Consider the following 15,132-nt stretch of genomic DNA (forward strand, 5'->3'; position numbering starts at 1 on the left):
ATGGCTACACCCCATACAAATACTTTCAGAAACGAGTTCTAGCACTTAAATCTATACTGATGTTAACAAATTTCTCTTCTTCAGAAACGCTTTCCTTGCCATTGCCAGTCTACATTTTATATCCTCTCTACTTCCGCCATCATCAGTTATTTTGCTCCCCAAATAGCAAAACTCCTTTACTACTTTAAGTGTCTCATTTCCTAATCTGATTCCCTCAGCATCGCCCGACTTAATTCGACTACATTCCATTATCCTCGTTTTGCTTTTGTCGATGTTCATCTTATATCCTCCTTCACTATCCATTCCGTTCAACTGCTTTTCCTAGTCCTTTGCTGCCTGTGACAGAATTACAATGTTATCGGCAAACCTCAAAGTCTTTTTTTTCCTTCTTCTCCATGGATTTTAAAACCTACTCCGAATTTTTCTTTTATTTCTTTCACTGCTTGCTCCATATACAGATTGAATAACATCGGGGAGAGGCTACAACCCTGTCTTACTCCCTTCCCAACCACTGCTTCCCTTCCATGCCCCTCGAGTCTTATAAGTGCCATCTGGTTTCTGTACAAATTGCAAATAGCCTTTCGCTCCCTGTATTTTACCCCTGCCACCTTCAGAATTTGAAAGATGTCTATGCCGAGTGATAGGAGGTGCGACACTATTTTAGGGCGGTATCCCATGACATTTATCACCTCAGTGTACTGTTAGTTCTTCCTCAGCTGTTGTGTGGGCCGCTCGCGATTAGGTCCGCCGCGAGCGTAAACACGTGTAACGTGTGCAGGCGCGCCGGTGCGAGGAGAGCGCGTGGCGAGGCAGCGGGCCGCGGCCGCGGGCAACCTGTTGGCGAGGCGCGGACCTCAGCGCGCGGCGCTGCGCGGCTCCGGCAGTCAGTCGGCGGGAGCGAGCCGGACCGCAGCCATGGCCGACGTGGACGTGTTGCCCGCCGACGCCAGCGCCGCCAGCGCCGCCGGCTGCGGCAGCACCAACGGCGCCGCGGACGACCTCATGCCACCGCCGCCGCCGCCGGCAGCCAACGGTCCTCGGAAGTTGGGTGAGTGCGCGGTCCGAGCTTCTGCTTTCTCCGCAGGCATTCGTAGAGCTAAACAAGTGTGCCTGGCTCCGGGACTCGAACTGAGAATTTCGTTTTTAGCGCCCGTCTCAAGTACCGCTCTACTGCTAGTGCTGGTCACAAGCTTACGTGCTCCAAGGTACAATGTTACATATCCCTTACTATCACATTCGGGAGGACGACGGTTCAATCCCACGTCCGGCCATCCTGATTTAGGTCTTCCGTGATTTCCTTAAATCGCTCCAGGCAAATGCCGGGATGGTTCCTTTGAAAGGACACGGCCGACTTCCTTCCCCATCCTTCCCTCAACCGATGACCTTGCTGTGGGGTCCGCTTCCCCAAACAACCCAACTCAACCCCCTACTATCACAATGTACGTAGATGCACAGAAAGTAAACATAGTACGTCGAACTATTCTAGTGTTGTCAACGTTCATATAATTTCGCAAGGGCCGAAACTTTATATTAACAAATAAATGTTACTTATCTTCTATGGCTGTCTCGTTGTCTAAGGTGCCGGTTCCTGTTTATGCTCTCCAGTTAACAAGTTTGAGGTTAAATATGAAACTTCCTGGCAGATTAAAACTGTGTGCCGGACCGAGACTCGAAGGTTGGAGGCGAGGTACTGGCAGAAGTGAAGCTGTGAGTCGTGCTTGGGTAGCTCAGATGGAGCCCGCACGGTAACTCAGCGTTTTCGGTCAGAGTGTTAGCTGTTCTCTGCAATGAAAAGACTGAGTTCATGGGTCAACGACGAGCTGAAACGGATGTCTTGCGACGTCCGCCCCGAGCAGATACAACGAACGAAAACGAACAAAATGAGATGGTAGAGCACTTGCCCGCGAAAGACTAGGTCCAGAGTTCGAGTCTCGGTCCAGCACACAGTTTTAATCTGCCAGGAGGTTTCATATCAGCGCACACTCCGCTGCAGACTGAAAATCTCATTCAAGTTTGAGATTTTTTGTTTCAGCGAAAGTCGCTCGAATATCGTTCCTTTTTTACGTCATCAGTATTTTTTCGTAAACTCTCGACGGTTTTCACAACACCACTTGCTACATAAATGCATCGTGCAATGTTTCAACACAACGTAAAAAACTTGATAATTACATTGACCAATCTCGACAACTGAAACTATCATGGCCACTAATATTTCTATAATTATTACGTACATAGCTTGCAGACCCTTTTACAACAGGATATAGTTCAACTGAATTTTATTATGACTATCTTAATTGAAATTGCTTTTCACGTATAATTTACATAATGTTTGCTGGAAATAATTATTTGTTCAAAATGGTTCAATGGCTCTAAGTACTATGGGACTTAACACCTGAGGTCATCAGTCCCCTAGACTTAGAACTACGTAAACCTAACTAACCTAAGGACATCACACACATCCATACCCGAGGCAGGATTCGAACCTGCGACAGTAGCAGCAGCGCGGTTCCGGACTGAAGCACCTAGGAGTGCTAGGTCACAGCGGCCGGCTAGTTATTTGTATAAAGATTTATGCGCCTTGTAATTAATTATGGAGGTTACAATTCTTGGCAATATAAAAACTATCAGCGTCCTGTGTTCGTATAATTTTCGGCTGAATTATCGTTAGTAAAATTGGAAAAGTTAAAGTGAAAACAGAAATTTTGTTTGTATGAAAACTAAAGCGTAATACTATTAATTTAACTGTAAAGTGTTTATTGACTCATTTAAGTTAACAATTGAAATTACTAATCCTTATGGTCCAAGATCAATGTTGCTAAATGGATCGACATGAAAAATAAAATAACTTTATCAGAAAAATATTGTCATGCCTATCACATACGTGCAAAATTATCTTCAGTTGTAAACTTATAATTTAAGTATAAAAATTAACTCAAGTGTATACGGAATCGAATGTTTCAATTGCACAACGAAAGTTCTGAGAAGACAAGGTTCATTACAAAGACAACAACTGCTCTGTGTCCTGGTAGACTTCTGTCTAAGATTATTCAATTTCGGCATGTCCCCTATTGTATCCTCGCCACTTCCTTTATCACACATTACTTCTGCAAGAAGAAACGAAGTTTTCTCCGTTCAACATGAGTTCCCTCCGCTACAACCTACTGCATCGGGCGCTTGTACGGTATAGGCTGAATCACGTAAGTCATAACATCCTAAGATTTCATAATCCAAGGAAGATATCGAGTCGTGGCTTTTAGCAGACTATACTATGCAAATGGATGAACTTTAAGGTGTACTGAATATTTCGATATTGTCGTTTGCTTTTTACCAGAGATGGTACCGTCAGATTTATTATTGCTCTACCGCCATTTTAAATGCAGGTTTATTGTGGCACTGATTTGTATCACAGCCCTAGGTCTACGTTAGTTTACAAGGTCATTGTTTGGTCGTTATCCGATGAAGCTAGCGATCGGGTCACGGAAAGAAGCCTTTCTTAAATGAATTTTTCCCTTAACAGTTCAATTTTTGTGTATTGCCCATTTCGTATTTGTATCCCCGATGAGAATTCTTATTTTCCCACTGTGGTAGGATGTTTTAAAGCAATCATTATGGAAGTGATTGATTAGAAGAACATCTGCGCTCGAAACACCTGTAGTGACGCGGTCGTATTGGTATTTTGACAGTTAAAATCGTAGTATGGTTTTATGGCGTCATAATCGCTGTGGTGGTTGCGAGAGCCACTGGTCAAAGCTGATGGGCTTCATCGTATTCCTCAATGCTTCCAAGTATCACGCTATGAGATATTCAAGAACTACAGTTTTTTGCGGTACAGCGGGGAAAAGATCAGTATAGTGACAAACCACATCTCAGTGTTCCCAGTAAAAATTATGCAGAAACGCCACAAAATGTACCTAAGGTCGAAGTATGCTGGCAGGCGGACAGAAATTGAGGCTACTGAACCCGATCTACACAGCCAGCACTGCAGTTAATGTCTTGTACAGAACGCTAGTGAGGGAGTTCGCGCGCTACCGTAACTGAATAGACTTTAGTATGAGACAGCGGTTTATGAATATATGGGCCAGCGTTATCTCTGCTTTTTTGTGACGCAACGTAGCGCAAGGGCGTTTGTGAGGAACGGTGGCTACTGTGCATCAAAAGAACCTTCCCGTTTCGTCTTCTTTGATGATTTTTTTTATACAGAAGCGGCATTCCATTATAATACTTTTATGTGAATCGGATGAGTTGTGTGATTGTTATTGCAATGTCATTTGCTGACCTAAATAACGGAGAGGACGCATATAGACTACACTGGTGTGCAATACGAAATTAACATTCGCATGATGGTGTGTGTGTGTGTGTGTGTGTGTGTGTGTGTGTGTGTGTGTGTGTGTTTGTGTGTGTGTGTGTGTCCTTAGGATAATTTAGGTTAAGTAGTGTGTAAGCTTAGGGACTGATGACCTTAGCAGTTAAGTCCCGACGAGGCTTGGACCACACATAGAAAGAACTGTAACGGTATAGTAGAGAAGGTAACTTCATTTCTTTATTTTTTTATTTATTGTTCCGTGGGACCAAATTAAGGAGAAGTCTCCATTGTCATGGAACGAGTCACTACATGAAATAATAACACGATAGTAGAAACAGATAAAATGAAATATAAGAAACGTATTCAGGCGACAAGTCGTAAGTTTAAATAAAGAAAATTAACAATGTAACACTAGAAATTGCTTAATTTTTCAACTCTTCCAGGAGCTCCTCGACAGAATAGAAGGAGTGAGCCATGAGGAAACTCTTCAGTTTAGACTTAAAAGTGTTTGGGCTACTGCTAAGATTTTTTAGTTCTTGTGGTAGCTTATTGAAAATGGATGCAGCAGAATACTGCACTCTTTTCTGCACAAGAGTCAAGGATGAGCATTCCACACGTAGATTTGATTTCTGCCTAGTATTAACTGAGTGAAAGCTGCTAACTCTTGGGAATAAGCTAATATTGCTAACAACAAACGGCATTAAAGAAAATATATACTGTGAGGGCAATGTCAGGATTCCCAGACTTATGAATAGGGGTCGACAAGAGGTTCTCGAACTTACCCCACATATACCTAGAACAGCCCGTTTTTTACCCAAAAATACCCTTTTTGAATCAGAAGAATTACCCCCAAAAAATAATACCATAGCCCATAGGACATAAACGTATGAAAATATGCGAAGTACACTACTTTTCGTGTTGAACTGTGACTTATTTCAGATACTGTTCTAATGGTAAATAAAGCAGCATTTAGTTTTTGAACAAGATCCTGAACATGGGCTTTCCACAACAGGTTACTATCTATCCGAACGCCTAGGAACTTGAACTGTTCCGTCTCTCTTATAATATGGCCATTCTGTCTGACCAAAACATCGACTCTTGTTGAATTGTGAGTTAGAAACTGTAAAAACTGAGTCTTACTGTGATTTAGCATCAAATTATTTTCCACAAGCCACGAACTTATTTCATGAGGTACAGTATTTGATACTGTTTCAATATTACACACAAGCGGGTGTCATCAACAAACAGAAATATTTTTGAATCACCTGTAATATTAGAAGGCATATCATTTATATAAATAAGAAATCTGAAAAAATATGCAATGGGACGAATAGAAAAAGCACTTTCATTCGAAGAGAGTAATTACCCTGAAGCCACTGCGTTTCACCATGGTTCTTAACAGAATGTGTGGTGACTACGGATGTCAGTGCATGCTCTGCAATGTGCTCCCATGTTGGCTACAGGGCTGATAAGGAGTTACTGTGGTACAGTGTTCCACTCCTTCACCAGCGCGGTTGACAACTGCACGTCTATGAGCCGCAATGTGTCTCCCAAACGCATCCCGTACGCGTTAGATGGGATTTAAGTCGAGGGAACGGTGAGGACAGTCCATTCACCGATTATCTTCTCGTTCCGAGAGCTCCTCCACATAAACTGATCGGTGCGGTCGCCATCCATGGAAATGAAGTCAGAGTCGAATGCACCGCTAAAAGACGCACTTGGGGACGGAGTACAGTGTCACAGTAACGTTGACTGGTGACGGTACCGCGTTCAAAGGTTTGGAGGTCAGTGCGTCCATGCAACATTACGCCTCCCCATACTGTAACACCTGGACCACCAAAACGATCATGTGCGACAACGTTCCTGGGTGCAATGTGTGTTCCAGTCTGTCGTTATATGAGGGTACGTCCAGAATCTCCACTCAGACTGCGCCTGCTTTCATTCGAGAAGAGCACGCCGTCCCACTCTCCACTGGTCCAGTCCCAGTGCCATTAGCACTACAGCAAACGGTGCTGCCAATGTGCACGTGTCAACGGAACATAATGTACTGATCGTCGGGCAAAGAGATCAGCCCCATGCAGTCATGGTGCTACTGTCGAGCGTGAGACTTTCCTTTGCAGTCCTGTTGAATGCGGAAGCAATTGCACCCGCTGTTTGACGTGGGTCCCTTGTTGCCTGTTACGAGGGTCACTCCAAAAGAATTAGACACTATTTTTGTAAAAATACAGTTTTCATTCTGCATGTGACAAAGTTTTACAGTGTGTAGACACATCCTTCCCGCTTGATTTCAAACTTAGTTCAACCTGTTCCCGTGAGTGGCGCCGTCACAGCATGTCTTCAAGATGGCTGCTACACTTGACGTTCGTCAGCAGCAATGTGCTGTCATAGAATTCCTGTGCTGGAAACCAAGACAGTCGCAAACATCCACAACAGGTTGAAAAAGGTGTATGGACATGCTGCTGTCAATTGCAGTGCAGTTAGTGGGTGGGCAAGCAGGTAACGTGATGAAAGCGGGCTCGGCAATATTGAGGATTGTCCTCTGAGTGGCAGGCCTTGTACTGCACACACTCCAGACAGTTTGCAGAGAGTTAACGAATTGGTGACTGCTGACAGACGCATCACAGTGAACGAATTGTCACGCTACGTTGGGGTAGGGGAAGGAAGTGTTTGCAGAATACTGAAAGTGTTGGAGTTGAAAAAGGTTTGTGCCAGGTGGATTCCCAGGATGCTGACAGTGGCTCACAAAGAAACATGAATAACGGTATGCAGCGAACTTTTGGAACAGTACGAGAATGGTGGAGCTGAATTTCTTGGAAGAATTGTGACAGGTGATGAAACATGGCTCCATCATTTTTCACCAGAGATGAAGAGCCAATCAGTGCAGTGGCATTATGCAAATTCACCCAAGAAAAAAATTCAAAACCACACCTTCTGCTGGAAAAGTTATGGCTATGGTGTTTCTCGATTCCGAAGGACTCTTGCTTGTGGACATCATGCCAAGTGGAACCAATATAAATTCTGATGCATATGTGACGACACTGAAGAAACTTCAAGCTCGATTGAGTCGTGTTCGACCACTCGGCAAAAGCAGGATGTTTTGCTGCTGCACGACAATGCACGGCCACATGTAAGTCAAAAAACCATGGAAGCGTTCACAAAACTCGGATGGACAACACTGAAACACCCGCCTTACAGTCCTGACCTGGCTCCATGCGACTGTCATCTGTTTGGGAAACTGAAAGACACTCTTCGTGGAACAAGATTTGAAGATGACAATTCCCTTGTGCACGCTGCCAAACAGTGGGTCCAACAGGTTGGCCAAGATTTTTGTCGTGCGGGTATACAGGCGCTGGATCAAAGATGGCGTAAGGCAGTTGAGAGGGATGGAAATTATGTGGAGAAATTAAAATATTGTTCCTAAATGATGTATCTACACTGTAAAACTTTCAAACATGTAGAATAAAAGATGGATTTAAAAAAAATAGTGTACATTTCTTTTGGAGTGACACTCGTGCACAGTGTAGCGGCCGTCTCGTGCTGTAGTTGGTCGCAGTCGACCACCTCATCCCCTTCGGGCAGCAGTGCCTGTGATGAAAGTTGTAGTCAATGCACCTAAATCAATGCTGTGAGCCACACCAAACTCCTGGGCCAACTCGTCACACTTCGTCCTTCTTCCACTTTCCCGATGATTCTTCCCCATGTGAAGTCATCCAAATGTTGTTTCCGGGCCATGCTGTAATTAAGAACACCAGCGCAGGAACTGCTCGCTGACTGACGTACATCGGTCTTTTGCCATTCCTTGGACTGCCTCGTGTTCCGGGGCCAGCCCCATTTGGCGCTACAGTTGACCTCACGCCACGTGACGTTCAGATTTCTGTGCACGACTGAGAGATCTCTGAAAAGATGCCCCCGCACTTTCATTCATTTCCACGGACTAGTGAATATGTTACGTTACTTTATATAACCCGTCCTTAAGTTTTCAGAGCAACTTACTTTTAATTTCTGAAGGGAAACGTCACTGTGGTTCCCTGTAAAGGCCAATTTCTGTCTGTGCAAGCTTCGCAACATCTTATAGGATCATAGCAACGGACAGCACAAATGGCTCTGAGCACTATGGGACTTAACATCTGAGGTCATCAGTCCCCTAGAACTTAGAACTACTTAAACCTAACTAACCTAAGGACATCACACACATCCGTGCCCGAGGCAGGATTCGAACCTGCGACCGTTGCGGTCGCGCGGTTCCAAACTGAAGCACCTAGAACCGCTCGGCCACAACGGCCGGCAACGGACAGCAGAAATTCATGTCTGGCACAGCCAAAGAATGCGAGCAGAGGCCGATGAACCTGCACAGACGGGAAAGCAATCTGATGCCAACAACCTGACGAAGTGCTGGCGCGTTATGCAAACCAGCGTAGCAGCACTGTACATTGGCACCGAAGCTGCTAACTTTTTGCTACTGGCTAGAGTTGCAAGACGCATATTGTGTTGAAGGAACGTCGATCTTCTTTTTTATATTTTCTACTGGAGTCGTGACGCACCGCTCTTCCATTAACTCTGCACTCTCTTTTCTTTTACTATTGAGCTATGCAGATTAGGAAGCAGTGCTGCATCCTTAAAGCTCACTCTTGGAGCAGGCACTGGAGCTGCTTAAACTGCAGCAAGACACGCACTGACAACGAAACAACGCCGCAGCACTACTGTCCCGACGCTTGGATAATACGACCTTTATAAGTAATGGAACACCACAGCTGTATTTTCAAAGTACTGTCCATTATTCAGACAACAAGTTTCAATGCTACCTTTACGTCATCTTCAGGTCCTATTATGAACCAAATCAGTACCTCCAATCATGACATCGGTGACTACACGTTCGGAATATACACTCCTGATGAATAGCGGTCTACGGCACCTGGTAACTGTGTGGGTCCTACGATACATGTGCCAATGACTGGAAGTACTTATTTGGTTTGTAGTGTGACCTGAAGGTGACACAAATGTGTTGATGAAACTAGTCGTCTGAATGATAGATACTTTGAATATACGACTGTGGTATTCCAGTTCCGTTACTTATATCGTCACCCTCTGTCCCATGTTCCCAAGAATGATGGTTTTTCATAAGCTGAACGCACCAGTTTGGTGCAAAGATCAACGTTCATGCAAAATAACACTTAAATCTTTCCTGATCAGTAATTTTCTCGTCCAAAAGTAGTTGGGCTAGAGCGGGTGGTTACCATCATGGACGATACTATTTTATTGTGTCGTTAAATATATAATTCAGCATTGTTAGAGACCTGACACCTGTCTGAGTAATAAATTGAGTTGCTTTTTGCAAGCCAAGCGAATCTGTCAGAAACACATGTAGTGTTGTACAGGGTGTAACAAAAAACGAAGACCAATCTTTCAGGAAACATTTCTCGCATGCAGAGGAAGGAAATAGATTATGTGAACATGGATCCGGAAGCGCTTTATTTCCATGGCAGAGCTCTCTTTCTCACCCATTGATCAAAGGAAACTCATAGCAAAAGAATGTATAAGCACGTATGAAACACTTTCCCAACTGAAATCTTCAAAATGCCCTCCGTTAGCAAGGATATGTGCATCAACCCGCCGTCGCATTGAATTCCTAATGCCCTAACCCGTCCCTGGAGAAATGCGTATTGTTTCACAGTCTTCCATAATACGGCCACGAACACTATGCACATCTCGTAGCGTAGTTTCGTACACAACAGCTTTCAAATGCCCCCACGAATAAAAATGTAGTGGGTTTAGGTCTGAAGAGTGTGTAGGCCAACGAATCGGGAGCACGATGGCTCAATTCTCACGATGGTTCCTTTGAAAAGGGCGTGGCCTGTTTCATTGCCCATCCTCCCGTAATCCGAGATCGTGCTCCGTCTCTAACGATCTCAATGGAAACTTAAACTCTGACCTTCCTTTCTTCCTCCCTTCATTTCTCTGGGCGTCGAACGTTGATTGCGGAACATACCATGTATCTGTGTGTTTCCCATGATTAATGTGATTATGAAGAGAAGTAGAAAAAAAACATTAACATGGAAACAAAGCGTTTCCGGACCCAGGTAAAAAATGGTTCAAATGGTTTTGAGCACAATGGGACTTAACATCTGAGGTCATCAGTCTCCTAGAACTTAGAACTACCTAAACCTAACTAAGGACATCACACACATCCATGCCCGAGGCAGGATTCGAACCTGCGACCGTAGTGGTCGCGCGGTTCGAGACTGAAGCGCCTAGAACCGCTCGACCACTTCGGCCGGCAAACCTATGTCCACATAAAGTATTTTATTCCTCTACGTGTGAGGAATGTTTTCTGAAAGCTTAGCTACACCTTTTTATTACCCCATGAATAGCACAGCTAGAAATTTTAATGTTTACAATCTCTGTGTCGCTAGGGTACAGTTGTTCAACGTCTCTTCGTCATGTAGTCAGAGGTGAAGCTACACTTTGAATTGGAAAAGCGTCAGGTTGGCGCGCAAGTTCGTATCGTTTTTGTTTTACAGCCGGTTTTATGGTTTCTGCAAGTTTATTTATCGGTTATAATTTTTATTTGTAGTTCACTGTTCCTCTTTGGGTTTACATATTGAAATAAAATGAAATGTCGTGTGGCTAGGGCCTCCCGTAGGGTAGACCGGTCGCCTGGTGCAATTTTTTTTAGTTGACGCAACTCTGGCGACTTGTGTGTCGATGAGGATGAGATGATGATGAAGACAACACAACACCCAGTCCCTAAGCGGAGAAAATGTCCGACACAGCCGGGAATCGAACCCGGGCCGCTTGCAAGGCACTCTGCCGCGATGACCACTTTTTTTTTTTGCATTTTGTTTGTTATTGATCGTTGTGTTTGGTCGCTGCGGACGTCGCAAGACATCCTGTTCAAGTTCGATGGTTGATCCTTCCACTCAGTTTTTTATTACTGAGGCTAACCGGCTCTCTGACCGAACACGCTGAGCTAACGTGCCTGCTGTGTGTGTGTGTGTGTGTGTGTGTGTGTGTGTGTGTGTGTGTGTGTGTGTACACACACACCTATCGAGGCGGACGGTTTACATATTGTCGTTTTGTCATTTGGAGATAGGGAGTGGTCCTGTGGATGCTAGAAAATTGAGCGTCGAGTAGAGAAATTGGAACTTTTCGAAATATACTTCTGCTTAGGTCAATAGAGGGGTGACAGCAGTGGGGGCAACCAGAAATACTTGCGCCACGTATGGGAATAATGCCACTGGACGGAGCACGGTTTATCGTTTTTAGGAGGATCGTTCAGGAAGAGCTCTGGGCTTCGATAAAGATTGTGTAAACGCATTAATTCGCAATGATCTACGCCAGTGTGCTCCAGATATTTGCATGTAATGAGGAATTTTCACATATCGTGTGTGTGCGTATCGCTCGCTCCAGACCAGTGGTTACCAACAGATGGTCCGCGGACCCCCAGGGGTCTGCGAGCTATGCCAGAGGGGTCCGCAAGATGGTATTAGAATAAAAGATATATTAAATATATTTCGTATGATAACAGATACTTTTTGTTTTGGCCGCTTCCTGTATGAGCAGAGCTTTAGAAAATGCTAACTTTTGCCTCTAGCGTCTACCTACAGCCAACTGACACTGGCACACACTAGCGCAAAACTAGAATTAGATAGAGGCAAATACACTCCTGGAAATGGAAAAAAGAACACATTGACACCGGTGTGTCAGGCCCACCATACTTGCTCCGGACACTGCGAGAGGGCTGTACAAGCAATGATCACACGCACGGCACAGCGGACACACCAGGAACCGCGCTGTTGGCCGTCGAATGGCGCTAGCTGCGCAGCATTTGTGCACCACCGCCGTCAGTGTCAGCCAGTTTGCCGTGGCATACGGAGCTCCATCGCAGTCTTTAACACTGGTAGCATGTCGCGACAGCGTGGACGTGAACCGTATATGCAGTTGACGGACTTTGAGCGAGGGCGTATAGTGGGCATGCGGGAGGCCGGGTGGACGTACCGCCGAATTGCTCAACACGTGGGGCGTGGGGTCTCCACAGTACATCGATGTTGTCGCCAGTGGTCGGCGGAAGGTGCACGTGCCCGTCGACCTGGGACCGGACCGCAGCGACGCACGGATGCACGCCAAGACCGTAGGATCCTACGCAGTGCCGTAGGGGACCGCACCGCCACTTCCCAGCAAATTAGGGACACTGTTGCTCCTGGGGTATCGGCGAGGACCATTCGCAACCGTCTCCATGAAGCTGGGCTACGGTCCCGCACACCGTTAGGCCGTCTTCCGCTCACGCTCCAACATCGTGCAGCCCGCCTCCAGTGGTGTCGCGACAGGCGTGAATGGAGGGACGAATGGAGACGTGTCGTCTTCAGCGATGAGAGTCGCTTCTGCCTTGGTGCCAATGATGGTCGTATGCGTGTTTGGCGCCGTGCAGGTGAGCGCCACAATCAGGACTGCATACGACCGAGGCACACAGGGCCAACACCCGGCATCATGGTGTGGGGAGCGATCTCCTACACTGGCCATACACCTCTGGTGATCGTCGAGGGGACACTGAATAGTGCACGGTACATCCAAACCGTCATCGAACCCATCGTTCTACCATTCCTAGACCGGCAAGGGAACTTGCTGTTCCAACAGGACAATGCACGTCCGCATGTATCCCGTGCCACCCAACGTGCTCTAGAAGGTGTAAGTCAACTACCCTGGCCAGCAAGGTCTCCGGATCTGTCCCCCATTGAGCATGTTTGGGACTGGATGAAGCGTCGTCTCACGCGGTCTGCACGTCCAGCACGAACGCTGGTCCAACTGAGGCGCCAGGTGGAAATGGCATGGCAAGCCGTTCCACAGGACTACATCCAGCATCTGTACGATCGTCTCCATGGGAGAATAGCAGTCTGCATTGCTGCGAAAGGTGGATATACACAGTACTAGTGCCGACATTGTGCATGCTCTGTTGCCTGTGTCTATGTGCCTGTGGTTCTGTCAGTGTGATCATGTGATGTATCTGCCCCCAGGAATGTGTCAATAAAGTTTCCCCATCCTGGGACAATGAATTAACGGTGTTCTTATTTCAATTTCCAGGAGTGTAGTTGACAACAATGATGGATAAATTGAAAAACTTTTAAGCTCAATATTTTTTCAATAATGAATATGTCAATGTTTTTTCTAAGCACCAAAAATAGAAAAGGTATAAAAAGACTCTTCACTTGGTATTTTTCGGTACTAATACTGTGATATGACAAGGTACCAGTCATGCTCGATGAGGGGGACCTCGAGAAAATTTTGTTGGTAACCCCTGCTCCAGATCATGATCACAAAAATCAGCTGGCGGCCATATGAGCACCTCTGCTTGCGAGCTGTAACCATCACTGCAGACATTTATTGCAAACAACTGAGACGTCTTGCAGACGCAGTCCAAGAACAACGAACAGGAAGACTGCATGAAGTGATGCTACTCCACGATGACTCCCGCCCATATTCTAATAAACTGACAAAAATCACTGTACAGAGCTGGATTGGGAAGTCAGTCCGCACCCAATTTATTCACATGATATTGCACCAGCAGATTTTTCACGTTTTCCGCTCTCTGTCCAACAGCCTTCAAGGAACTTTCTTTCCGGATGAAGACTCGCTGCGAACATGGTTCGAGATTTCTTCAGTTCAAAACCACGTGATTTCTGCAACCGCGGAATCGAAAAATTAGCCCAGCGTTCAAAGACTATTGTAAACAATGAGGGAGAATATATTGTTGATGACTAAAGTCTCTTTTATGTGTATCTATTGTGTTAATTAAGCTTACGGAAAAACGGGGCGAAGTTATGCACCAACCTAGTAAAAACCATGATTTTTATGAAAAATGAAACTCCTCCAGCTGTATTTAAGATTTTATATTTATTTGGCAACTAGTTTCGACGTTGCGTCAGCGCCATCTCCAGGCCCATTCTTTGACGATATCAATTGTGTGTGGCTGAGTACTAGTAGTCCAGGGTAAGTCCAACTAGTAACCAAATAAATATAAAATCTTAAACACAGCTGGAGGAGTTTCATTTTTAATACAAAATTATACCAGCTGTTTCCCCTCATCATCCACCTGAAATATGGATGCACGAAGATAAATATCCATTAATCGGCTCCTTGTCTCTTTGTCACAGAGCCACCCCCCCTCCCCCCCACCATCCTCCACCATTACACACACACACACACACACACACACACACACACACACACACACACACACACACACACACACACACACACAAATGTGCGCAATTACGTATAAAACAGTAAATAATGAAAAATCGATTCCGTGGCTTATGACATTCTTTGCTCGACCTTAATCGTGTTCGGACACACATTTTGCCTCTGTGTGTGTGTGTGTGTGTGAGAGAGAGAGAGAGAGAGAGAGAGAGAGAGAGAGAGAGAGAGAGAGAGAGAGAGAGAGAGAGAGAGAGAGAGAGAGAGAGACTGTGACTGACTGACAGCTTGTTGCACTGGTGACGGGATGTGGGTGTTTAGCGTACAATCGCAGCGGATGTTGCCGTAAGTCTTTCCCCACACTTCCTAATTAATACGCTGACCAAACGCATGAGCTGCCATTGCTGGGCCCCACTGCTGCTGCACTCTTTAGCTCGTGGTGTGGACGCAACCAGAGCAGACCGCAAAAGTGACGAAGCACGAGTGCTTTGCGGTATGCAAGAGCCGCATATACGCCGCTCGGCTGGGCGAACGCACGAGCTGCACGCAGCTGCGCCTGAAATGTCACGCATCTGGTGCGTCACCTCACTGAGGCGTCACTTAGGCCGTACTTGGCCACCATCTCGTGCCGTCTTCTTCGT

The 15,132-nt window shown here is 45.7% G+C and overlaps 1 protein-coding gene across 1 annotated transcript in view; it reads left to right on the top strand.

Annotated features, from left to right (window-relative positions):
* Positions 1-675: 675 nt before the first annotated feature.
* LOC126269432 (inverted formin-2-like) overlaps positions 676-15,132 on the top strand; it is a 479,426-nt gene continuing 464,969 nt past the window's right edge. Inside the window, exons 1-2 of the mRNA XM_049973996.1 lie at positions 676-700; positions 779-1,048. Of these exons, the coding sequence (XP_049829953.1) occupies positions 676-700; positions 779-1,048 (295 nt within the window). The remainder of the gene's footprint in view (positions 701-778; positions 1,049-15,132) is intronic.

Source organism: Schistocerca gregaria, chromosome 1, assembly GCF_023897955.1.
Source record: "Schistocerca gregaria isolate iqSchGreg1 chromosome 1, iqSchGreg1.2, whole genome shotgun sequence".
Classification (NCBI taxonomy): domain Eukaryota; kingdom Metazoa; phylum Arthropoda; class Insecta; order Orthoptera; family Acrididae; genus Schistocerca; species Schistocerca gregaria.